The sequence below is a fragment of the Anomalospiza imberbis genome, chromosome 2 (assembly GCF_031753505.1).
Source record: "Anomalospiza imberbis isolate Cuckoo-Finch-1a 21T00152 chromosome 2, ASM3175350v1, whole genome shotgun sequence".
Classification (NCBI taxonomy): domain Eukaryota; kingdom Metazoa; phylum Chordata; class Aves; order Passeriformes; family Viduidae; genus Anomalospiza; species Anomalospiza imberbis.
The window spans coordinates 66,766,763-66,792,206 of NC_089682.1; the positions used below are offsets into that span (position 1 = coordinate 66,766,763).

General features: G+C 37.8%; 1 protein-coding gene across 3 annotated transcripts in view; it reads right to left on the minus strand.

Annotated features, from left to right (window-relative positions):
* CEP295 (centrosomal protein 295) overlaps positions 1–25,444 on the minus strand; it is a 44,502-nt gene that overhangs the window by 13,617 nt on the left and 5,441 nt on the right. For all 3 annotated transcript variants that reach the window (XM_068181508.1, XM_068181507.1, XM_068181509.1), the window contains 14 exons: positions 24,886–24,979; positions 20,060–20,173; positions 19,030–19,170; positions 17,752–17,935; positions 15,732–15,923; positions 14,621–14,845; positions 13,226–13,356; positions 11,540–11,752; positions 10,389–10,480; positions 9,206–10,259; positions 8,091–8,262; positions 7,795–7,947; positions 6,169–6,405; positions 322–425 (listed from right to left, as the gene is read on the minus strand). In XM_068181508.1, the coding sequence (XP_068037609.1) occupies positions 322–425; positions 6,169–6,405; positions 7,795–7,947; positions 8,091–8,262; positions 9,206–10,259; positions 10,389–10,480; positions 11,540–11,752; positions 13,226–13,356; positions 14,621–14,845; positions 15,732–15,923; positions 17,752–17,935; positions 19,030–19,170; positions 20,060–20,173; positions 24,886–24,979 (3,106 nt within the window). The remainder of the gene's footprint in view (positions 1–321; positions 426–6,168; positions 6,406–7,794; positions 7,948–8,090; positions 8,263–9,205; positions 10,260–10,388; positions 10,481–11,539; positions 11,753–13,225; positions 13,357–14,620; positions 14,846–15,731; positions 15,924–17,751; positions 17,936–19,029; positions 19,171–20,059; positions 20,174–24,885; positions 24,980–25,444) is intronic.

Consider the following 25,444-nt stretch of genomic DNA (forward strand, 5'->3'; position numbering starts at 1 on the left):
GGCAAAGTCTAGCACCTGGGAAGGAAGAAACCAAAGCACCAGTCCCAGCTGGGCTTGCCTGGGGAGCAGCACTGTGAAAAAGGAGTCTCAGAAAGCTGAGTATATGCCCATGGTGTGCCCTGACCGAGGAGCAACAGCATCCCATGCTGTATGAACAGGAACAGAGCCAGCAGATGCATCACAGTGGTTACCTCTTTACCTGGTGCTTGTTTTACTGCTGCATCTAGAATAGTGCACCCACTCTTAGCCACCCAATATGAGAAAGATAGATTACATCACAAAATAAAGAGTGAGTTATATGATTATTTTAATATGACCAACCGTATTATCAAGCCTGAATGATGGTCCAGAACTTGTTCTAAGTCTCTCTCCTTCAGCAGCAACAACTGGTGAATCTTGAGACACTTGAGAATCCTGGGACTGGGCTGAACACAAAAACAACAGAAGCAATAAGGAACAAAAGGCCATTTTCGAGTTCATAGTGAGCAATGCACAGCAGAGGGCAGTAACACTCTACTGCTGCTGGCCTCACTCTTCGGGCACTGATTCTGCCCATCCTTAACCACTTTCCTCTCACCTACACAACAGTTTTTGCTGCACCATACCACCAATTTCATCAGCGACCTGTGGTCCTTGACACGCCTTCCTATCATTTCAAACTACCACAGAGCAGGCAGGAAGAGCTCGAAATTCATGTTTTGGCTTAGCAGAATGAAACGTGGCTTTGCCAGCGTTATCACAATCATTTCACTATCACAATCATTTCACTGGAGTGGGGGGAATCCTTTACAATCTATCATTACAGTGACTACAAAGAAAAGCAGACATTCTAAGTGAATCAGAGAAACCAGAAGCACTGAATTGCTTAACTACAGCATGACTAATACCATGGAACTAAGTCATTTTTGCCATAATGCTCTTACACATAAAAGTAAGATCAGTATCTGTGCAAAAAAACTAACACAGCAGCACCCAAAAAATGCAATTTCTGCATTTAGTGCTGATAAGCACCTTCAAAGTTTAACAATTCTATGATTATAACTTAACTGTCACAAACAAATGCATATCCTTATTTCCAGTATAGTTTTCAAGAAAGAAGTGCTAAGTATGAAACTGAAATTAAACACAAGTGAGGTAGGCATGTTTTCTCCCAATTCTAAAAAGGCTGCTAATGACAGACATTTCAAATCCCCAGCTTTTGTAAGGCTCTCTACTTAGGCAGATCTAATTTTTTCTGAATCCTAACACTAGTTTGTACTTTGTATATGCTGAAACTCAGCTTCTTACCAGATGGCAAACTCTGGTTGTTCTAATTCATACTAGGAAAAAAAAGGGAAATGTTTCCTCTGCAAAGCAACAACAGGGATGGATTGATATGATATGACAATAATAAAGATTGTGTTCTCAACAAATATTAAACATTTTGAAACTCATTCTAGTGAGAGGAAAAAAAAAATCCAAGATTTCTTATAGCCACTATTACCCAGTATACATCTAGGAGAAAGTACAAAACATGAAAGGAAATACATCTAAACCACATTTATTTAGAGTTCAAGTACTCAGCTCAAGTCTGCTCCTCTTCCTTGGAGCAGGATACAGGAGACAGAGGATCCTAGAAATGAGCAAGGCCTTCAAGAAAATTCTTTGAAGAAGCATGAAAACTGTGATCATCTAATCAATTGCTATTTAAATATCTCCATAGGAGAAAAAAATGCACAGTACAAAAAGCTTAACTTAAAGCAATAACAAGAAGCAGTGTCCAGAAATGGCTGTCAGACGTTCAGAAACTAAAAACAGACTATTTATTTTAAAATTTGATAAAATGTAAATGCTGGAACAAGCTGCCACATAATTCTCCATTTCTTGATACCTTTCCATCAACATTACAGATACTTTTCTGAAAGAAGTTATTTTATTTTCTCTAGAATATCACCATGACAGGTAGTAATTCAGGATACACTAGAGATGAGATTCAAGCATTTAATAATCTCTTGTATATAAATTCTGCAGACAGCTATGTTACAAATATTTTGTTACTGAACTGTAATAACCTGCACTGTTCTTGTGATATTAATACCAGGGATGAACGGTATCATTTCATGCTATAAACCAAATTATTTAATTAAAAATCCAGGCTCGTATCCCATGACTTTATTATACTAATATCTGTAAAAATCCAGTATTTGGAGATTCATAAAGGAGAGTTTTCCAGTTCTCTCTCCCTCCTCTAAAATAATAGTGCAAGGTTCTTGCTCCTCGCAGCATCCTGAAATCAACATGAGACTTTAATGTTTTAACTTTCTGGCCACCACAATGTCACAAAGAATTTATGTTTAAAAGCTGAATCTGTAATATCCCAAATGCTTCTTTCCCCCCCGCAAGGGGAATGGCAGTAAAATAGCAACAATTATTTTAGGGTGCAATTTGAAAGACAAAGGACCAAAAATCCAGCCAGTCAGTGAAGACAATATAAAAACAGGGATTAGTCCAAAAGCAGCCATGGAGACAAACAAAGAAACAAACAAAAGCTAAACTGGTAATGGAAAAGACAGTCTGTTGAAATGCCAAATTATGGACAACTATTTGTGATTACTAAAGATAAACTGAAATCTTAGGTTAGCCTGGATCACAAAATAAAGTCATGCTTGGAATAACACCTCTGTACAGAGTAGCAACACATGAAGATAATCACATCTGGAACACTGCTCAAGGGAATCACTGCAGATATACAGAGACAAGCCTGTTGAGGTGTCCTCAAGAACTGTGGAAGAGGTGTATGTATCAAACCTAGTCACTAGCTGCAGGCTGACTTCCTAAGGAAATGAGGCTTATGCTACCAAACTGCCCATCTCACCTGCACGGTTACTCTGTAATTCCCTACTAACAGCTTAAATTCTATTGGCCCATTCTAACCAAAGAGGATTGGAAAGGACATGAAGTGTCCAAAGTTCCCAACTCATCCTATCAATGCATCAGTAGCATGTAAAAGAACAATTCAGATTTTAGAATCACTGGTGGCACGCAATGCAACATCACTTCAGCAATTACCTGTCCTCTGGCTGCAACCAGCTCATCAGTTTGTGTAGCACCTGCAGCCACTCAGTACTGAGCACAGGAATTCATCCCTCCCTAACCACAAGCAGTCCTTAGGACTCATTTTACAGACATGGCTGCCTTTAAATTTGAGAGGCAAATTATATAGGCAGCTAATTACAGACTTTTCAAAAAAACTGCCTGTTACCCACGGCAACCCTCTTATCAAAGCAAACTCACCTTTGTTGATAAAGCATCTGCATGTAAAAAGCAGACTTACCAACTTTCTCTTTTCATCTTTTATGTCTGATTTGAAAAAGCATGTGATCAATGACTAGGGATTTGTACACATCTAGTGGTTCTGTAATCATGAAAGCAGTACAACTCCTAAGTTGTAAAGATTTACATTTGGTCAAAGGTTCAAACCATCAAGAACATAACTTCAAAGAACAAGGTCAAGGATCACACAAAGCACGCATTTACTCTTACCTGTAGAGATACAATTACATCTTGAAAACATGAAAAAAATGCAGACATGTTCTGGTAAGAATCAAGTAGTAAAAAAAAATTTAAAACCGAATTAAATAAAAAATCATAAGCAACAATCTAAAATGAACCTTAAACTTTCCCTTCAGAAACCCTGTATTTAAAGTGCAAGGAACTGTAGATTTTCTTGCTGAAATACCACACTAGTTACTGAAAGTACCAGAGAGCTTCACAGCCTACATGTTTTCAAGATTATTGCTGGCACTCTTGGTTGCTGATCTGCTCAAGAGGGCAATCCTCTTAAACACATAATCATAGAAAGCTTTAGGTTTTTTTTTATTTTAATATAGACGTTCACATAAAGTTTCCTAATCCTCTTACATAAACTATTGCATTGTTCATATACAATAGTCTATAATGTAAAAAGGCACTACACCAAGATATTTTATATTCATTGGGTAACAGCTGCTCTAGTAATAGTTCTACAACTTACTCAGAAAAATACAAGTCTTTTCTCCAAATATTGTTAAAAGACAAAACGTTTTCATGATAATTGAAGTTCAAAGATAGATATACTTCAAAAGGGGCATTCTGAGAAATAAAGAAACAGCTGAAGGAAAACGAGCTTATATGTACTTATTCAAAACAACTTCAATTCCAAGTAAATCCGATTGAATTGGAAATGATGTCTCAATACAAACTAAATGAAAAATTAAAGCTTTGGGCCAGTGACGAAATCTCTATCAAAACCAGGAGATGTGTACTACATTGTGGAGACCCTGGGGGGCATTTCCCTGGATTAGGGAGACACAAGAGGCTTCCCTCAAGGGGCTGTTGGACCCCGTTTGCTCCTTTCCCTGTTCCTGCGTCTGGTCCTGTGTGCCGGGGCCACTCCCTCCCTGTTCCCCGACTGGCCCTCATCTTTGTACAGCCCAGAGACCAGGTTCACCACCCCACCTCGCACCCCCACCCCACCCCTCCGGACAGGGTAGAGAGCTGGGAGATGTGTGTGCTGGGGAACTGTGAACATCTCACGGTGCAGCTGAATTAAACATTGCTTCTTTACCCTGGACTTGTAGCAGTTCAGGCTGCAACACTACATTAGTTGTTTTGCTTGTACCAACGGGCATATGAAAACTGTCAAGTTTCTGAGAACTCCTCTGCAACTCCGATAATATTTTAGATGAATACTGAAAACTGTAGTGGACCATGCAACACTGTCATCTTGTAATAAGCTTCAAGTTGCTTTAGTGAATGTTTTACAAACTAGTCATCTTTGTTCTTTTATAAAGCCAGTCAAGTTGCCCATAACATGCTTAGTAGGTTTCAATGTCCCTGTAACAAAATTTTGAACATTCACAAAACTTTCTAACAAAAACGTTTCTCTTGATAACCAAAACAACTTGTTTTATTTTATGGAATCAGAATAAGTCTGCCCCCTATGAACATGGCCTATCCTCAAAGGTGTTCTTGTTCAATAAAAGCTCTTCACAGACAGACACGAATAGAGCTAAAGCAGTCCTTACACTATTACACTGTTGCTCCTTTTGACATATTCAGTGGAGCGTGTTAAAAGCCTATGACGGCTACTAGAAAGGTGAAAGCAGAATGGATCTCTCTTGAAGACTGGCTATGCACAGACTTTTCCTAGACAGGAGAGCTGTCACAGCTACTTGAAAATTCCAGGTGTCTGGCTCAGCTTTAGCATTGTGTTAGTCTCACAAGCTGAGAGTGAAGGCTAATGCACTGTGAGCTGGTAGTCAAAACTTCCGAATTAAATAGAAATTGCAGATACAAAATAATCACCTGACACTAAGCAAGGCAGTAGGTCACAAGGAAATGGAACGAAGCTGCATTAGGTTAAACACAGATTGGACATTAGGAAAAGGTTTTTCACTGAGAGGGTGGTCAGTCATTGGGACACATTCCCCAGGGAAGTGATCATAGCACTAAGGCCATCAGAGCTCAAGGAGCAACTGGGCAGTGGTTTAGTTTTAGGTAATCCTGGGAGAAGCAGGGAGTCGGACTCAATGAACCTTATAGGTCTTTAAATTTGAAATATTCTACAACTCTTAATTTTTGTGTCTGTCACAACTAAGACATGATTCTTTCCAAGTTTTTTTGAGCTGACAATGACCTCAGCCTTCTACTTTTTGTCTCAACTGTATTTTTAAGTAATTTCTTATACACATTGATCTTTCAGTGAATGTCTACATCAACACATTAACACTCCAGAGGTCTTTTTAAGCACTGATTTCCTTTGTATCAATACGAGAATCACTGGGTACTGAATCAGGAATGCCACTGGTCTACCCAAAACAGGTTCCCACCTGAAATACCTGCAAACCTTTACAATTCTAAAGGTTACAGATGAAAAGCACATGGCCTGGACAAGAAACTGTTGACCAGCAATGAAGTGTCCAGCAATGTGGACTTGTTACCAGAATGGTAACGGATCACAAAAACCCAAAAGATAAAAACTCATTCATTCTGAAACAAGTGCTTATTGAAACACCCTTTTTTACACTCAAAATTCAATGACATTAAATAGCACTGCATGTTCTTTAACAGTCAGGTCATATTCTACAAATAAACAGCAGCAAAATAGCAATGCTGAATGGTATTCTTGAAGGGAGAGGAATTCCTCACCTGAATCACATGAAGTTTCAGCAGCCAGCATCAGCAATTCTTGTAATAATCTTCCTGATGGATTAGTTTGCCTTGGACTTCCATTGGAGGCTTTTCTGTCATAGTTTGTTATGCCCAAGGGAAAGCTGCCTTCATGAAGAGCATGACTGTGATGTTTCACACATGCAAACTCCCCAGAGGCTGAAATCTGAGAAGTTTCTCTAGTACCATCATCTGTTTTATCCAAATTTAAAACATCTGTAATCAGTTTAGGTATAAAAAGGAAGTGTTTTGCACTTCATGAGGAACATTAAGATGCACATTCTATTCTACAGAAATAAACTGCTGAATTTGTATTGTCTCCATTTGAATGAATTTAGCCATATCACATCAGTCTTTGCATTATACAGGCTGAAAGATTATGCAGATCATATACTTCTCAAAAACTAATTCCTAATTCCACCAAAGTACTTCTTCAAAAAAACCTCAAACAAATTTTTTCACACAGCAAATCCAAGAAAACTTGCAGTAACTTCTCCAGATCCCAGGGTAATACAACTTCTCTGCTCTGGTTTAAAGATTTCTTTCTCTGCAACCCAGCCCACAAAACAGCCCTTTTTCGACACCCAATCCAATAAAAATCTCAAGTTTTTACTATCTACCATTAGCAATGGTTTGATAATATAAGAATAAATCACCTGTGGATCACAACAGCATTATACAGCTAAGTGTAAGTTACTAAGCCAAGTGCTTTTGAGAACGTAAATATGTTTTTCCATCAAAACCTTCCCCAACAGAACTTCCTATCTAATCAAGATATCAAATTGGTCCAACAAGAATTGCTCTGCATAAACTGATGCTGACTGGCATTAACTACTTTTCTTTAACTGAAGGATGAGCCATATCAGCTGTTTCATTATTTTGCAAGGAATGCCAGTCTGACAGGCCTATAATTACTCACGTTGTTATGCTGAGCCTTTTTAAGAACACAACATAAAAAGCTTTGTAAAATATGCATTACATTTTAGATGTGAAGACACACTGAAAAAAATTAAATGTCAACCTTTAGAAAACATGAGTTTGTTGTACCTGTTAAATAATGTTCCTTACAGAGAATTGCAAAGCATTGCCTGCAGACTGTAACTGTAATATATTTATAAAATTTTTGTTGCTCTCCAAATTTTTTTTTTTTGCAATGAGTATTTTTAACTAGAAAAAACAACCTAAAGAGATGGTCTAAAAGTTTCTGTAGAAGCTTGAGACTAACACTTTACTTGAAAGATTTTACAGTCACTTTCTTGGTATGATCAAACGTAAACCTTTCAACAAAATACACAAACTTCTTTTAGAGTTAATGTACAACTACCTATTAACACAGACCCTGCCCAAAAGAAAAATCAACAGGGAACTCAGGTCATGGAGTAACTGAATTTTCTTTTCCTAGTGAAATTTTGTTTATGTTTTTCTAGACAGACACTCACAGAATAAACTTTCCTGAACTACAACTTTGCTAGTATATAATTATACTTTAATAAAGGCAACAGTATCAAGTATTATTTCCTAATAATCTCAAAGATTCTTCAGAAAATATTATATTCCTCCAATCTACTACTCATAACAGCACTTATTATATATTTTATACATTACCTGCCAAAGAGAGGCTACAACTCTTCGGTGTGTCTACCTCTGGTATAACACTAAGTTCATGTTGCTCCAAACCAAGCCCTAACTTGACTTTTGTCACTGGTGGTTTGGAAGACCTCTGTTTCTGTTCTCTACAGAGAACTTTCTCAGATTGTTCTGTAAAACAAAGTTTAGTATGTTGCAATAATATGTGTACAAACACACAAACACTTCAAATTAACTTTGGAGAGATGGAAGAGAACTCCATCTCAGCTGTAAAGCAATAAAAATTATAATGAAAAATAACATAACAGCCTTACCAGTTTGCTCAACTGGACCAATGCATGGTGAAATTGTTTCACTTCTGTGAAATTTACTCATGCCACAATTCTCTTGCTGGTAGTTTTCTGAGACTTGGAAGAAGTCAGTTCTCTTAATCCTGAAAAGCTTTTGTGCCTCTGTCATTTCTTCATTTGGGCACATATGTCTCACCTTAGAAGGGGGAAGCAGTTTTATATAAGGTTATATTTATACTCATTTATCAAAAGAGCATTTTCTCTTGTGTGTATTCCACGCAAGACAATATTGAGCACATTGAGAAAGTAGTTCAGTTATGCAGGATACCAGACATATCTCTTAGCTAACAAAAACATTTGGACATGGAGGTATTTTACGGAGCTCTACAAACCTAATGTGCTACAACACAATTAGTTACATTTTCAAGGCCTTTGTGAGATTAGATCAGAGTACTCATAATTTTTAACAAGAACAATAGCTGAAAAGTCTACTTTTAGTTTTTCAGTTCCTGAATTCAAGAATTTTAGCTGCTTGGAAACTGCAAAATCAAAAGACAGGAACTATAGGGAACAGTTATTCTTCTAAGATGGCTTCTGTTTAAAAAAAACACAAACAGAGGCAAAAGGAGGCTCTTTATAAGCTCAAAAATAAACTTGGATTTTTCTTCCGTTACTGAGAAACAAGGAAATTACAACTCAAGACTGCAGCTGCCAAACCAATTTCATAGTGGGTACACACAAAAAGACAAGCTTTAAAAAATGATCTATTCAAGATGCTTATGATATCCTTTCAGGTATTACTTACGTATTGTTAATACACGGGCTGTTTTACACCTGGAGGTGCATTTACAGATATGAAAACAACTCTACCTACAGGTATTTCAGACAACAATTTCAATAGGCATTATGTTCAGAGACCAAGCACAGACCTTCACAGTATTTCTGTTAGATTTAATAAAACTGTGCTCTTGGAGCTTTCCAGAGGAAAATACTGATTACAAATCACAAGTCTTAATTAAATTTTTTGTTATGGTAAATCACCTAAAACTATCAACACTCCATGGGGTACACCGTAGCACTGACTTGTAGGTTTGATCACCTACTGATGATTACCCATGCAAAGTGTTTCTAAAGCTTACCTGCTTGTTTAGAAGTTCTTTCAAAGCCTCTTTCTGTCTCTGCATCTGTTCCTTCAGTTTATCTTGCTTCTGTAAAAGTAGTTTTTCTTGTATTCTCTGTTTAGAAAGAAGAGCTTCTCTTTGTGCATCTAGCTGCTCTTGCAATTCTTTCAAATACTTTTGCTGAGCTTGGATGCTTTCTGATGAGGCCAACACTCTGTCCCTTAAGCTCAGTATACCAGAATAATTTAACGAAGACGCATCTCCTGCTTTTGATACCGAGAATTCCTCAACTCTCTGGGCTTTAGATTCTTCATGCGCTAGAATCGTGGGTTCAGAAAGATTGGGAGGTTGATCAGGGCTTGTTTTGCTGCCCTCTACAGATCCCTGCTGATAGACTAAAGGATCAGCCAAGGCTGATCTTTTTGCTGCTGGCATGATGGATGACTTAAATGCATGCTCTTCTCCAGCTTCTGTCTTGTTTTGGTAGTTAGATATCTTCTGAGTTAACTCTTTAGAGTGTACTGTTTCTGAAGACTCAGAGGAACTTTCTGCAGGCAACACAAATCTAAAGTGTTGGTATGCTTCTGGTTGTATTCTTACTGCAGTCACTTCTTTCCTGACTGACCCTGATGGTAAATGGGACTGGAATGGTTCTCTGATGTGATTATCGGCAGTTTTGAATATTCCCACTTGTTCCTGTGAAGGACAGTCACAGGGCAAGTGAAACCCTTCATGCTTCAATTCTGATGCTTCTGAAAACTGCACTGATTTTCCAGGACAAAGATTGTGCACTTGCTCTTGCTGCTTCTGTGAAGATAGTTTTTCCAACATACCCAATTTTCCAGGTAACGACTGTGCATATTCTTGGGCATGAACTTGTTCTGATGCCTGGTACTGTGTTGGCTGTGCTCCTTGTATCTGTAGGGGTGGCTCTGAGACAGGCTCTAAATTAATGGGTTTTGTTTCCCTTGTGCTCAGAGGTATTTCAGAACTAGACAAGTACCTTTGCCTCAGTGTATTCTGATACTGCTGTAGATTCTTTCTAGCTTCTTCAATGGTTTGTTTGTGCAACCTGAATAGAGCAAAAACATGGATCTTTTCAAAGCAGTGCAAAAAGAAACGTCAATTTCAATAATCAAGGCAATTCAATGACTTTGAACAGGCATTCCATAAAGACAGTTTACATTCCATAGATACCTACCTTTTTTGCTGCAGAAGGCGTTGTTGAAAACTATGTATCGTCTGTCTATGACTGTCTTCTCCTGGACTCCTGGTTTCTGATACATTTCCAGACTAATCAAAATAAAATAATTTTAATTGCACATATACAACTAATTCACAGAAAACTATTATGGCAGAAACCTTAAGCTGTATGTTCTTGCACCTAAGTTTATAGGAGCTGCTGGATACCACCATGTTTGAAGTCTGTGAGATTTCAGCCTGAGGCAATGAAGCTAAAGGAGATTTTGGAACAGATGGCCCACAGCTACAGCCTCTCTCTACACACACCATCAAAGTCAATGGTGCTTACAGCAGCTCAGACTAAAGAGGTAAATATACCCTGCAAACTCAGGGAGCAATGAGCCAATGTAGCTGCATTTCCAAGGCAATCACATTCTCAAAAGAGTAGCAGTTGTGCAAATGAAGCAAGATTTTATATATAAAAAAGATTACTTTCCATCAACATCCTCCATAAATTCCTCTTCTTTAAGCATTTGTTTGAGATTTAAACAAAGACAGAGGCAGATTTTTGTCTTTTTTCTCCCACTATGATTTCTGTTTATCTTCTTGAAAAAGGTTATATCTACATGCACAATCATTATCTGACTATAACCAGATTTTACTAACAGGTATCATTATCAAGGCTGCCCCTTGAACTATAGAGAGACAATACAACAGCAGAAGTCACAATCACAAAATCACAGAATATCTGAGTTGAAAGGGACCCACAAGGCTATCAAAGCCCAGTTCCTGGTCCTGCACAGCACCATCCCCAAGAGTCACAGCATGTACCTGAGACCACTGTCCAAACTCTCGTGAACTCAAGAGAGGCTTGGTGCTGTGACCACTTCTCTGAGAGCTGTTCCTGTGCCCAAACATCCTCTTGGTTAAAAACCTTTATCCACAGTATCTAACCTAAACCTCCTCTGACACATATTCATGCCACTCCTTCAGTGAAATAGAAGCTTGCACACTAGAAAAAGAAGCTTTAAAACGTACAAATTTCTAATTCACAACCTAAGAAATAAAAATTGTCTTAACTGATATAGTTCGAAATTGGTAAATGGTGTTATTTTTATTATATTATAATAGTAAATAGAAACCTACACACAATTTTCTCTAATTATTCACCTCATGTTCCTTTTGGTTCTGCTGATCTGTGGAATGGAGACTGTGGCTTTGCACCAGCTGACTTTGCTCTTCCTCTTCCTTTTTTTTCTTAGCCTGCTCCAAACAGGTTTGCATTTGGATCTTCAGATAATCAGCCTCCAAAAGAGCTTTCTCTTCCTCAATTTTTTTAATCAAGGCCAGCTGCTTCTGTTTCTGTTTCTCTATTTCCTCATTCTATCAGAAGAAAAATGAGGGAGAATCTCTAGAACTGAATAACAAAGAAACCAGACTGCTCATACACACCACCACACACAAACTTTTGTTCCAAATTACAGAAGAAATTCTATTGCTTGTGACAGGTATTTCCAATTTGCAACAGGCCTTTAAAAGTAGCTCCAAAGTCTACAGGAATAACTTTGTTTTACTGGCTAAATATTTCTAACAATCTCTTGAGTCCATTTACTATTGCATTATTATCTGCTCTAAAATTAATAAAATGGATAAAATCAGAATCCATTCAAGATATGTTATCATTTTCCAAAGACTGCAAAAGAAGTAATTTTCCTAAAATTACTTGAAAAATCTATTTTGCATTTTACTCAGTTTTTCATCAGAGTTCAGCACATCTAAACATTAATTTAAGCTTTACGAAAGCTTCTGAAATCCATAAGCCTCTGAAGTAGTCTGTTTGTTTTTATTCTCTTTCCATATACCTATCAGCTACAATTCACTTAGATCCACACTTAGTAACAGCATATGTGCTTTTAGAATAGAAACAAAGAAAAATTTCAAAGTACTGGCAAAGATGAAGTGCACAACAGCCTTTAATAACAGTCTGAATGGGCACATCAGGAAAAGCAACCTGAGAAAATGCTGGGCCTGAGAACAGCTAATGTGGACACAGAACTACATACACCTGGCCAGATGCAAAGTGGGAGGAAATGAAGGTTAAAGAAAGTAGCCACATTTTCATAAAGGATCTGCTGCTTGTTTTTTTTTTTTTTAATATTACTATTTAATCAAATTTTTGTTTCCTTGATTTCTGAACTTAAACTCTACAACTGAAGTCTGCATGTAGACCCAAAATTCAACATTTTTTTTAAATTGGTAAACCACCACATAACACCTGGTAGGTCTCTAGGGATACAACAAAAATTAAAATACAATGAAACACAATACACAATAGATATAATGAAATAATGCATAAAGGTATTATTTTCTAAATGTAATAAATATAGCATTCCCAGAGACACAAAAAACTTTCTGCATTTGCTTCCTACATAAACTTCCTAGATAATGGAAAAAAAAGAATTACTCAAGGTTTGTATGCTTTTCCTGTCTCTCTAAACACAATCTCACAGCCTTTCCTACATTATTACACAGGGTAAATAAAGTTTTCAGAGTTGTGTATTGCTGACTATACCCTCCCTTTATAAAACAAAGGTATTAATGTACAACTGGGATTCTCATTTAACCCTGACTAGCCTTGCCTACAGCACTTGTTACATTTGAAGAAACTAGGGGTTTCCACTCTATTCTAAATTCCAGCTACAGCTTTGATTTTTGAGAAGTATAGATAATGTTACAGTAAAAGTTCAAATGTTGAGAGTGCCTATAGCTGCTGTATAACCTGAAATATTTTAAAATCTTTTGTAAATCCGTTTTTTACAGCACAGCTGAGGTAAGAATAAATACAAACACACTTACCCACTTCTGTCTCTCCTCTTCCATTCTCATTTTAGCTGCCTCTTCCATTCTCATTTTAGCTGCTTGTTCTTGAGGATGGATTGGAACTGACTTTTCATCTGCAACTGTATTTTCCAACATTTTAACAGAGTCTAAAACATACATGTTATTTAGCTGTAATTGCAGTCAGAGCGAGTCTTGGATCTTCTTTACACCTTGCTTTACAGTTTCCCAATATCTCTCAACAAAATGCATAAGCTGCTCTTGAAAAGATTTATATCCTACTATTCTGCCTGTCTCCATAAGCCGGAAAATCAGGTTTTTATATAATTTAAGTCTTTAATAGCCCTTTATTGTGTGTCTTTCTTGAATACACAGTAATGTCCCAGCTTCAATGGGATTGAAAATTACTTCTAATATTACTTGGGAGGCCAAGAGCAAGATCATCCCTGAAGAATCAAAAGCCACACATTAACCTCTTGGAACAAAGAGGGTCTAAAACTGGCAGTATTGGGAAAATTATCTAACATTTGGCTACTGCACAAAAAGCAAGTCTCAATCCTGTACTGTTATCTTCAAATAGCAGCACATTTTCCCCAAGGCATGGTTTCACTCATGCTGCACCGTCCAATCCCCAGGCATTATGTTGGCATAGCCATGTACATGATGGAACTAAATCACTTTATCTTGTTTAAAAAAGCAAGCATCCTATGAAAACAAATAACACAAAAGCAAAAAACCCAAAACCACATGCCACAACTTGATCACTTGAAAACTTCAGAAATCCCCCTCAACATACACAATTCAGCCTTAGCCTAACCAGAAGGGCACCCTTAGCCTAACCAGAAGGGCACCAAGGACAGACATGGGAAGTAGCCCAAGATGATTTGGCTATCAAACAAATTGCAGGGTCTAATTGCTATAAATTCCAGTTTTATGAAGGTTTTTTGGAGTGGTGCCTAAAAGCAGAAAAAAACTCCACTTATGCTTGTCTTGGGCATTTATAGCTGTGAATCTCCAAAGAAAGTGGCTTTTCACAGGTACAGAAATTCAATGCTGACTCCTGCACTGAGAATTCTATCCCTGGAGGCAAACACCTATTAAGTACAGCAATACCAAGTGTGACAACAATTTGAGTGAGATTTGAAAGACAGAAAGGTATTTTGAACATCTGTTCTCTTCAAGATCTTAATGGACAAGTTGGAAATAATAGCAAAAACCTCTCCTATTTGTGGTTTCAACAAATCCACAATGCCTTGTGGGCACAGATAGGAAACAGTACTTTCATTCAACGAGACAAAACATTTAACACTGGAAGTTCATTTAACAGTTTTGTCACAGTCACTGTCACAGTCCCCGCAGTACAAGTCTTTTGCTCCTACACAACAAACTTTGATGCAAGCATGTACTGTGTACCTTTGGCTTCAGACACTGTATTTTTCTGCTGCTCCTTGTTAAGTTCTAAATCACATAATGGTCTCTTTTCACTAGCAATTGTGCCTGATTCAATAGTTTCAAATTCACTTTGACTCTCTTTCTCACTTTTTGATGTCCACTCCTCTTTTTGGCTTCTAATTTTGTTCAACAATTTCTTTAAGGCAAGTTTTGATCGAGGTTGACAAGTTTTTCCTTCTTCATGCCCTAGAAAGAATAGATACTGTTAAGAGTTTTGGGTAATGAATATCTTCATATCATTAAAAAACCCCTCTTTTCTTTTTATTGCTTACAGAGTTGGACAAATAGCTTAGCTGTATTTTTAAAATCTTAGCAAAATTTTCTCTTACCTGCAAAAGAAAAGCCATAACTTGTCTCTGCAAGCTATAAAAGAAGGGCTAAGCTGGATGCAGTGTTTTATAGTCAAACTATAGCAGAAATATATATAGCAGTACTATCCCCACACCTGCCCTCTGCTTTCTATCAGCACTGGCAGCACAATGCACCACAGACCAAACACCAGACTGTGCCACTCAAGGGATGCAGAAGTGCTTGGCCAAGCAGCAAAGCTCACAGAGACATTTCTGGCTCACATCATATGACCCTGGACATGACACAAGTAAACAGGACAAATAAAATGGAATGCATCCATTCCAGCCTACTCACAATATGCAGCAACTCAACCACAAACCTGAACATAAAAGACATACAAAAAGCAGACTATAAAGCTTCAGCTTTGAAATACCTCAAAATCTTAAGTTCACACATCGGCATCAGTCTGTAATTTATACTAAATATACAGTAATAATTATGGCTACTAACAGTGTAGTTCTTATAATTAAAAATTATTCTCAGCATACTAATAAACTAAAGCATATCAGAAAGAGAAGTCACATTTTCATTTTTAAATTCGTAATCATTAGGGTATTAGCCTCTATGCTAAACATAAACCAAATTATACTGAATTAGTTTACGCACACTAAGAAGTTTTACTGAAGGCATTTTACTTATTACTAAAATTTATTTGATATACTAATCTTTTCTAATATAAAATGAAAAGGTTTAATTTAAATATGCAGTTTAGAAGTTTTACTTTCTGGTTCATTAAGGACCTCCTCTTCTATCACATGTCCTGATTCTTGTTGAGTATCACAAGGAAGCTCTGGTTGAGTGTCACAAGCAGATTCATGCTCCAAAGAGATATCGAGATCATTATCTTGAGCTCTGTCAGAAGGGGCTGGCAAAGGTTGTGGCTCAAACTGCAGAATCAGGTCTCCTTTTATGTCTAATTAAAAGAACACAATGAAATAAAAATACCATTTGGAATACAAATCCCATAACACTGCAAGACTACACTCACACACAAATCCCCAGGAAATTCAAATATCAAGAGGTTATTTTACAAGAGATTTAATGCAGCTTTTTTTTCCCACCAAAGTACAAGATTCAAAACTGTTTAGATCAATAGCCATCTATTCATACAGAACCTCCACAGCAGTTTCCACTAGAATATGCTATGTTTTTCAAAATAGAAGTTGACGCGATGAAAGGCTTAGCTTTACACCAAAAGCAGCTCACAAGAAAAATTACACATGATGTCAATAACTTCATCAGGGAAAAGACACACCCTGACCTGGCTGTTCACAAGGCTGCCACAGGAGAGCGATCACACAGTCCAGGTGTGAAATCCCAGAAGATTGCACAACAGGAATGCCCCTATGGTCACCTTACTGACTGAGGGGGTCACTGCCTACAAGGGATGTAGGACACAGGGGAAGATCACCTTGAAATTCTCTGCTTGTTACATATACTTAGGGGAGGAACCCAAGGCAGGGAAACGAAAGGATCAAGTTAGTCAGGGGCACAACAACTATGAAATAAAAGTGCAAAAATAGTGAGATAAAATGAGACAGTCAGTCCACTGGTCTGGCCATGCACTGTACCTGACAGTCTGTTCTGTCTGCTCACTAAATTCCACTTGTAGCTGTTTTTCTACGTGAGGAACACTGTGTTTTGTGTGCATGTGTGTACACAGATATATAAGGGCCAGTAACTGGAACAGGGACCAAAAGTCACAGGTGCATCTGTGTCTAGAGCATTGCTAACTGCAGAGGCCATAATGAGTGCATTTAGGTGGGTATGAGTATTAGCATGCAGTGGCTAGCAAATCACAAGCTAGACTAGCTAACAAGAAAGGTAAGAGTCTTAGGAGTTACGCATCAGGCAGCTCTAAGAAGGGGCTGGGTATTGTATAGGCTAGGGGAACCTACAAGCTGTCTAGGAGAGGGATCAAGAGATCCAAGCATTCAAGCCAGCTACAGAGAAGAGGAAGGGATCCTAAGAAACCTGCTAGCACATATGTGTGCATCTCCAAGACTACAAGAGGATTCAGGGTCAGCTACTGGGTAGACTGAGTATATAAGGTCAGTTCCCACAGGAATCCATAGCATGTGTATGTCTGTGCATATGCTCACGTGCCCAGCTGGGTCTGTGCAGTAACAACTGGAGTAGAGCAGATCTTGGGGGTTCACAGGCCCAGCAGCCAGCAACTGGGAAGACTAAGGATCAAGGGCCAGCTGCCAGGTAAGAGCAAGTGTCGAAAGCTATCCACCAAGTGATCCATAACACATATTTGAGCACATGTGCATTTGAGTACATACATGAGTATGAAAGGTAATTCTAAGGCTCCAGGATCCAGCATGAATCACTGGACACTAGACTGGGTGTCTAAAACCTGAGGAGGATCTGCAGTGTGGCAGAGAGAGACCTAGGATACAGGGGACAACTCTTGGATAGACTTGGATAGTCTAAGACCAGCTGCTGGAGGGATCCATACCATATTACAGACATATATCCCACAAAAGGCCTTCCTGTTGATCAGCCAGAGCAGTAAACAGAAGGAGGCCATTTGTGCTGCTTGTACTTATGTGAGTGCTGTTTTTCCTGCTGGCCTGCACAGCCAGCTGTATGCATGTGCCCTGGAAGGCTGTTTGTGTGCATGCCAGCTATGAATACACACAAAGCCTCGCTATTGGCTGGACAGGGAGGAGGAAGCTGCAGCAGCCTCTCCTTTACTGGGTGCCAGATTCAGCAACCTCCAACAAAGAACTTACTCCTGTCTTCACTGCACATTTCTTCAAATGCAGACTCCAGTTCTCTCTGCCATTCTTTTTTTATTTCCATGCGTTTGTATGGTGGCACTGAAAGCTGAGGTGGCATCTGTGTGACAACCCGTCTCCTGCGCATCCGATCCTGAGCATGCATTTGCTCCAGTTCTTCCAGAAGTCTTTCCCTGTCCTTCAAGAATAAAGAAGGGATAACAAACCTTCAGTGTTCACATTCAGACAGCCACATATCAAGACTCATACAAAATGCTTCCATTTGATTACAATGATGTTTGGTTAATGTTCAAAGTTAATCTTATTCTAGGGAGAAAGTGCTTCCTCAGAAGAAAGCCATATCAGCCCTTTAGACACACAGGAGTCATCAATACTACCTAGAAGATCTGATGTTAAATTAAGGATCAGACTCAACACCTGCAGGCCAACTTTCCTCAAGATAATTAAACTTCCTGTTTTATACGGTAAACGAGTATTTCTTTTGCCAAGTGACTTTTGCTAGTATATAATTCAGCAGTTGCTACTTTTTAAGATGCAAACTAAATACTTTTTGGCATATTGAGTATATGTGAGAGCTATTAAAAAAAAAAAAAAAAAAGAAGTTTGTTGGGATTTTTTTTCTGTTAATTTCAGGAGCATCAGTAATATCTCCAGAAACCCCCATTTTAGTTTGATTACTCATTCAGGACCAATCATATCCCAGCTGATAAAACATAAGCTCTTTTTTTAGACAACAAAAATACATGTGAAGCTATCAGACCACAAAAATTTTTTGAGTGTAGATCTCAGTACAAAGACTTTTCTTAGTAGTTCAATTTTTATTTCTTAAAGGAAACTATTTCAACATTTCCAGACTTGCACACTAACAGAATAGCAGTCTTTGAGTAAAAACTTAGAAAAGTTTTCAAAAAATAAAAAAACTTGTTACTTTCTAAGCAATATTTTTTCCACTGACGTACCAACTGCAACTACAGCTAATGTGGAAAAGCAGAACTCATTAAAGTTTTGCTTGACTATTACCTATTGGTTAATAGCAGGTCAAACATTCAGATAACAAAAATTAAGAGGATGTTCTTTCATTCTCACTCCTTCTAGATGCTTAAAACAAGCAAACAGATTTTGACTTTTTTTTTTCCCAAAGACATTCTGCAAACTTTACTTAGTCCAACAATTTCCCTCCTGTAAATGTAATTCCTTTATTAATCACCTACCTACAACTTACTGAACAGTGGCCATTCTGACATTAAAAACAGGCATAACTGCTTTGCCTACCTTGGCCAATTGGATCTTCTTCAAGGCATGACTTCCTCTAATATTTGCCTTTTCAAGTTGCTTTCTTCTTTCCCTCTCTGCCTCCCTGTGTAGTTCCTCCAAACGTCTCCCTTCTTCTTCAGCAGCTAAATGAGCATCTGGCTGGCAGACAATCAATAGTTTAGTCCACAAAGTTCTTCGGTAGTTTAAAGCATATGCAACAATAGATAAATGAATAATTCTGCAGCAATAGCACTTAAATGACATACAATGCCATATGAACATCCTTGAACGTTTATGTTGCAAGCAGGACCAAAATCACTTTTTACCTTTGGAAAAAAAACCACATTATTATGTATTTTGTAAATTTAGGTGACAAAGTGTTCCAGTTTCAAGCTGTACCAGGGACAATCATTTATATAATTTATTTATTATCACAGAGTGGTTATTTTTCCTACAATACATGGTAAAATGAATGATATGGTCAACGTAACAGATTGAGTACTTCTATCCTCATGCTTTTGTTTTAAACAAGGGGAAAAATGTCCCTGAAATATCTTCAATCTCATTTGGGAAACCAGAAACAATCTGCAACCTTCAAAGAAGAAAAATCTCACTAACATAAAAATATACTTAGGAATAAAAAAAAAAGTCATTCCAAATAAGTAAGGCAAATACAAGACACATCTGGGAATACATTGCTAAAAAGAGGGGAAGAAAGAAAACCAGGGCAACTGTGCCTATCAATTCAGCATAAGACACAAGTCTTCCAGTTTGGGTGTTTGAACATTATACCAGTCTCGTGATCTCACCTTCCAATAAAAGCCTGTTCACAAGGGACTACTAGGTGTGATCCCCTAAGTGACTGAGCACATAACAGGCTTTAGAAGCCTGCCCATCTGAGATTCTCTTCAGTAAGTAGTGTAAGCTTCTTTATACAAGTTATCTTTAAACAGGTTCTAGAAAATCCACCAGCTGATATCCAGACAATGTATGCAATGTAAAGAAACATGTATGTAACACTGTAGCACAAACACTTGGAGTTATTCACCTGCCCTCCGTCCACTTCTCTGTCCACCAAAGCTTCAGCAATATGGTAACGTGTAACAGAAAAGTTGCCTGCACCACAGGGCTTCATCGCAAGGATCTTTTTCACTTCAAAACTCTAGGAAGAAAAGTACAACTACAGCTGTATCACAGAACAGTAGCTCCACCAAAGCAACTAAACAGAAGTGATCTGTATAGCTAAATTATTATTAAAAGACACCAAATTCTGTCCTGAAAATAGTGTTTAAAACCTTATATACATGTAATAGTTAATAAACCACATCAGGACATCAAGGCAGATCTAGAGGGCTTTTATAACAGAGAGCATCTAACAGTCTTAGGCAAACCCCTGCACAGAAATGACGCTCATCAGTGTCATGTTTCAAAAGCACTAATTTAGAAGCACTCGAGTTTAATGCATTAATACAAATCCCACTTACAACAGCTGTCACATTCATCTCAGAGCAGGGCAACCACAGACCCACAAAATAATTACACCCAACAGCAAAACAACACTTGTCAAGTACAGACTTGCTTTAGGAAACTCAGAGCCATTATGTCCAATTTATTAGTTGACCAGAGAAAAGAGCATTTTCGGCAACTTCACTGAAAAGTGTCTATTCATGGAATGCTAAGTTGCTGTGGTTTTTCAGAAGTTTTGGGTTCACTAACACATTTCAACTCTTTTCTGGAAATTTGAACAATAAGCCATCAGACCCTCCCTCTTCTTTGGCTTAGCCTCATGTTCTCAGTAGCAAAGTAGCCGGGTTAGGTTACTCAATATCCTGTAGGACCTGTCTTTGTATTTAACATCTCCTCCACTAATTTTCTCTCAGCTTCCTCTTCCCTCAACCTTCTCCTAAAAATGTGTTCTTATCCACATTTACTAAACTGGAAAGATTCATAGCTTGAGTGCTCTAAAACTAACATGACCATAAAGAAATGCACACACACAAAGAGCAGCATTAAATCTCAGGAATATCTTAAACTTATCTCTGCATAAGAATAGGCATACAAAATTTCAGTATTGACTATCACTATTTTATGAAGACTGTAGAAAGTAAAGTCTTTAAATGAAAATCATAGAATCATTTATATTGGAAAAAATCTTCATGAAGTCCAGCAATGAACTCAGCACAGCCAAGAACACCACCAAATCATGCTCCTGAGTGCCACAACTCACATCTTTTAGGTATCTCCAGGAATGGCAACTCCATCACTTCCCCAAGCAGCCTGTTCCATTGCTTGACAAGACAGCAAAGAATTTTTTCCTAATATCCAGTCTAAACTTCCCCCAGGGCAATTTGAGGCTATTTCCTCTTGTCCTATCACTTGTTACCTGGGTGAAGAGACCCACCCTTGCCTAGTTACAATCTCAGGCAGTTGTAGAGAGTGACACTGTTCCCCCTGAGCCTCCTTTTCTCCAGGCTAAACACCCCCAGACTCCCTCAGCCACTCTTCTTCAGCTTTGTGCTCCAGACCCTTCCCAGCTCCGTTGCCCTTCTCTGGACATGCTCCAGCCCCTCAATGTCTTTCTTGTCCTAAGGGACCCAAAACCAGTAAAATTACTTTTAGTCTTACCAACAGAACTTCAGTAACTTATTTTGTGGTCCTAAAACAATATTTTTGCATGTTATCCTAGTAGGTAAAAAAATAAACTGCTAAAGTTCTTAATCAATAAAAACCATAGTAACAGATCAACAAACACTTGCAGATATTAATTATAGCTATGAGAACAGACAAGTCCCAGGCCTAAATCTCATTAGCCAGATTACCAGATTACCTGTACTGGGTTACTTTCAGAATGTACAATTAAACACCTCTTCTGAATTATTTAAAATATTTAAAATTAACAAACCAATAACAAAGAATTATTAATTACATGTAATCAATCAAATCTACAGAATTTTATTCAAAAGCTGCAAAGATTTGAGAATTATGTTGGGAGGCTGCAATTTTTCAATCAGTGTCAAAAGCAATTTAGGCTGAAAAAAATACCATACTTCCAGCATGGTTTTATAACTCCTCCCTTCTTTTTTTCTCCTTCCTTCGAAAAGCAAATAATTCTATACTAAAATCTGGCAAAACTGGAGCAGCAAAGTATCATGGAATGGGACAAAAAACCAAACAAAAACCTCATGACCTCAACTCTACAAATGCTATTAATACTTGAGTATAGTAATATTTTTCAGGTTTTGTTTCCATTCCATAAAAATCTAATAGATCATGTAAGAAAAAGTAGGTTTCCAAGAACTCTGCAACATTTTCCAATAAGATAGTGCTTACAGTTTAACTTCAATTAAGTAACTTTTCATTTGGTCTAACTAAATACAACCTCAACTTCTAAAATCCATAATTCTGTGAACCAAAATGGGTTATGACATTAGAGTAAAAATACTTCGTTTCTAACTGGGTAAAATCACAATAATAGGAGTATCTTTAGAAAATGTTTCTTATATTCTAAGTAATCATGCCATAAACAACAATACCCTAGCTCCTTTTTATGAAATTATAGTCAATTGTTATTGCAACAGAGCATCAGATTATGATTATAGTTGCATTTAATAAGCTCCTTATGCAAACATTCAAAAAAACAAGCAGACTTACTCAGATGACCGTGTAATTTGCTGTAATTCACAGGATTTAAACAATTTAGATTCAGTGCCTTTTGAGTAACACATTTGCAAGACAAAGCGCTAGATTTACCTTCCTCCAACTGACAGTCAATATCTTTTGTTTTCTATCTTTTGAAGCAGAAACAGGAATAAAAATCTCTCAATCTTTGAATTACTTAACATTTTCCCCCATGAAGTACATGGCAATGAAGTACATAGCACCCAATAACTCTTTGAAGAAAATAACTTTATTCTTAGCCCTGTGCCCTCCCAGCCATAGGTCTACAACAAAAGGATTGAAATCTATACAGATATGAAAACTAGAAAAAAGGCTTAAAGTCAGCTAGTCTTTAAATGGAACAAATTGACACGCTGTGCTATACGGAAAGAGAGCAATCTCTTTTCCTCAACAAAAACTCAACATATCTGCAAAATTACTGATTCAATCTGCCATTATCACAACATGAACTTTGTAAGAGAAACAAACCCTACATACTGTAGAAAATCCAGATGTTTGCAAACCCTGCTAGAACAAGTGAAAAGGAACAATACTTAAATAGAGCACCGACCCAGACATATCATCCACACAATTGTATATGCAATTCTGGTTTCACCAGAACCTGAAGAAACCTGGAAATAAAGCCTTCTTGCTTCCCCTGGTGACAGAACGAGGAGAAAATTCTGCATTTTTAAAATGGAAAGGAAGATGCATTATTGATATTGCTAGATAAAAGTATTACATATTAAATACTGTGTCATTTTAGTTGTTATGGAGATTAACTGCAGTGACAATCTATGGGGAAGGGTTAAATAAAATGTGACATAAGACCCATTCTAAACTGCAAAAGTTACTACAAAGCAAAGCCACAGCATCTCATGCTTTCTCAACAATGCCAAACTGAGCAACAGAAGCACATGAGACCCAGGAAACAAAGAGTCAAAGTCTGGACTGACACAGACTTCACCTTCTCTACACCAGACACACTGGGAACACACCCTGTGGCACAACACAGAGGGCAGCAGCAGTGTGAAAGGGTGTGTGAATTTACCTGGACTGTACCACAGGACCTTATTCCAGATGTACTAAATTTCAATACACCATATATTTCACCAGAAATAACCGCAAACTTTACCACTCCCTTACATTTGTTTTAATCTTCACTCATATCCAGTTTACACAACATGAAAACCCTTGGGCAGCCAACAAAAAGATCTAGAGAGAAGCTTGTACTAATGAAAGGTCAATGGGTACTCTTTCTAATCATTCTTAAAACTGGGAGGGTCAAACCTTATTTAGTTTTTCCAAATATAACACCAAACCCCTATCATCCTGCACTCTAACCTGTACATATTGTGCTGGGATATAGTTGGGAAAAGTTTTGAACGCTTCACTGGCTCTGAGAGGGGCTAGTATACCTCAAACCTTTCTTTTATTGTCAGTAGTTTGAATATCCCTGAACCCAAAGGTCTAAAAGGGCACAACACCACATGAGGCAATTTAAAACTCTGCATTCATGAAGTTCTATTAGTTAACTCCAAAGTAAAAATGCACGTAACATTCTTTCTGCAGTTCAGATCTGCAATCCTACAGCAAATTCTACACGTCTGCACCAGCTCTATGAAATCAAAGCAGCATGAATGGGGTACAAAGCCACACCTCAAAAGGCTGCAGCCTCCCCAATAGACTTGGGTGATGGTTTCCAATCAAAATTCAAGAGCTTCCCCTTTATTTAGGACTCCCTACAAGAAAACGATATTGAAGGGAGGAAAAAAAAACAACAAAAACCACCCCACAGCTAAAAACACAGAATTGCCTTTATTTCAGAACTAAACAAAATGCTGTGAACTACAACAGTATGACAGCAGGCTGAGGAGGCATGTGATGTACTTGCTGAGACGGATCATTGTAAAGGCTCATATTACTGAGGCTACTAAATGAAAATATGATGAAAGTTTAGACTGACACATTAACTACAAAAACAAGACTCTGATTACAAGAAATAAAATTCACATATAACAAGAGATCAATAAAGTACCCAAGCTTAGTAGCAAGAAATCCACTAACATTCTAATAAATTCATTCTCTTGGCCTTTGCTGAACCACTCTCCTTATATATGCAAATACCAACTCTGGATGTCTGTTGCAAGGAGTCAGACCAATAAATATCTATGGTACCTCTGAAATTGTGATCACTGTTGTATCACGGATACATACCTCAAAAGGACGTGGCGGAGGAGGTGGCAGGCTTGCAACTTTGGCTGCTCTTTGTTTTTCCACTTCCAGAGCACGTTTACGTGCATCTGCTCGTCTTGGGGGACAAAGACAAAACAAGCCGCAAAAGAGAAGAGAGATGGAAAATTATTCAAGCAACAGTGACAGAACAGTGCAAAATAAAAGGTAAACCGAAAATCAGATTCCTAAGTACCTGCACTGAATGGTCGGGCCATAGGGATGGGGCAGCATATTAAAAAGATAACAGAACTTGGGCTGGAAGGCAGCATTAAAAATTACCTTCTTCAAGTTATGCAAAAACATTAATATATAGAAGCATCCCAAAAGCAAGGCAAAATCTCTGCTTTTGACCTAAGTTTCCAGAAAACATTGTGCACTTCAACCTACTTTAACTGCTTGAGTGTAGATATAGTTAACTATTTTATTTACAGGTCTTAGCTCAACCCAAGCACAATGATGCCCAAGAGGACACATGGCATTTTCCATGCCAGCCCAAGTTTGTTCCAATCTGCTTAATAAAAAACAGCCTAAGAAGAAAGAC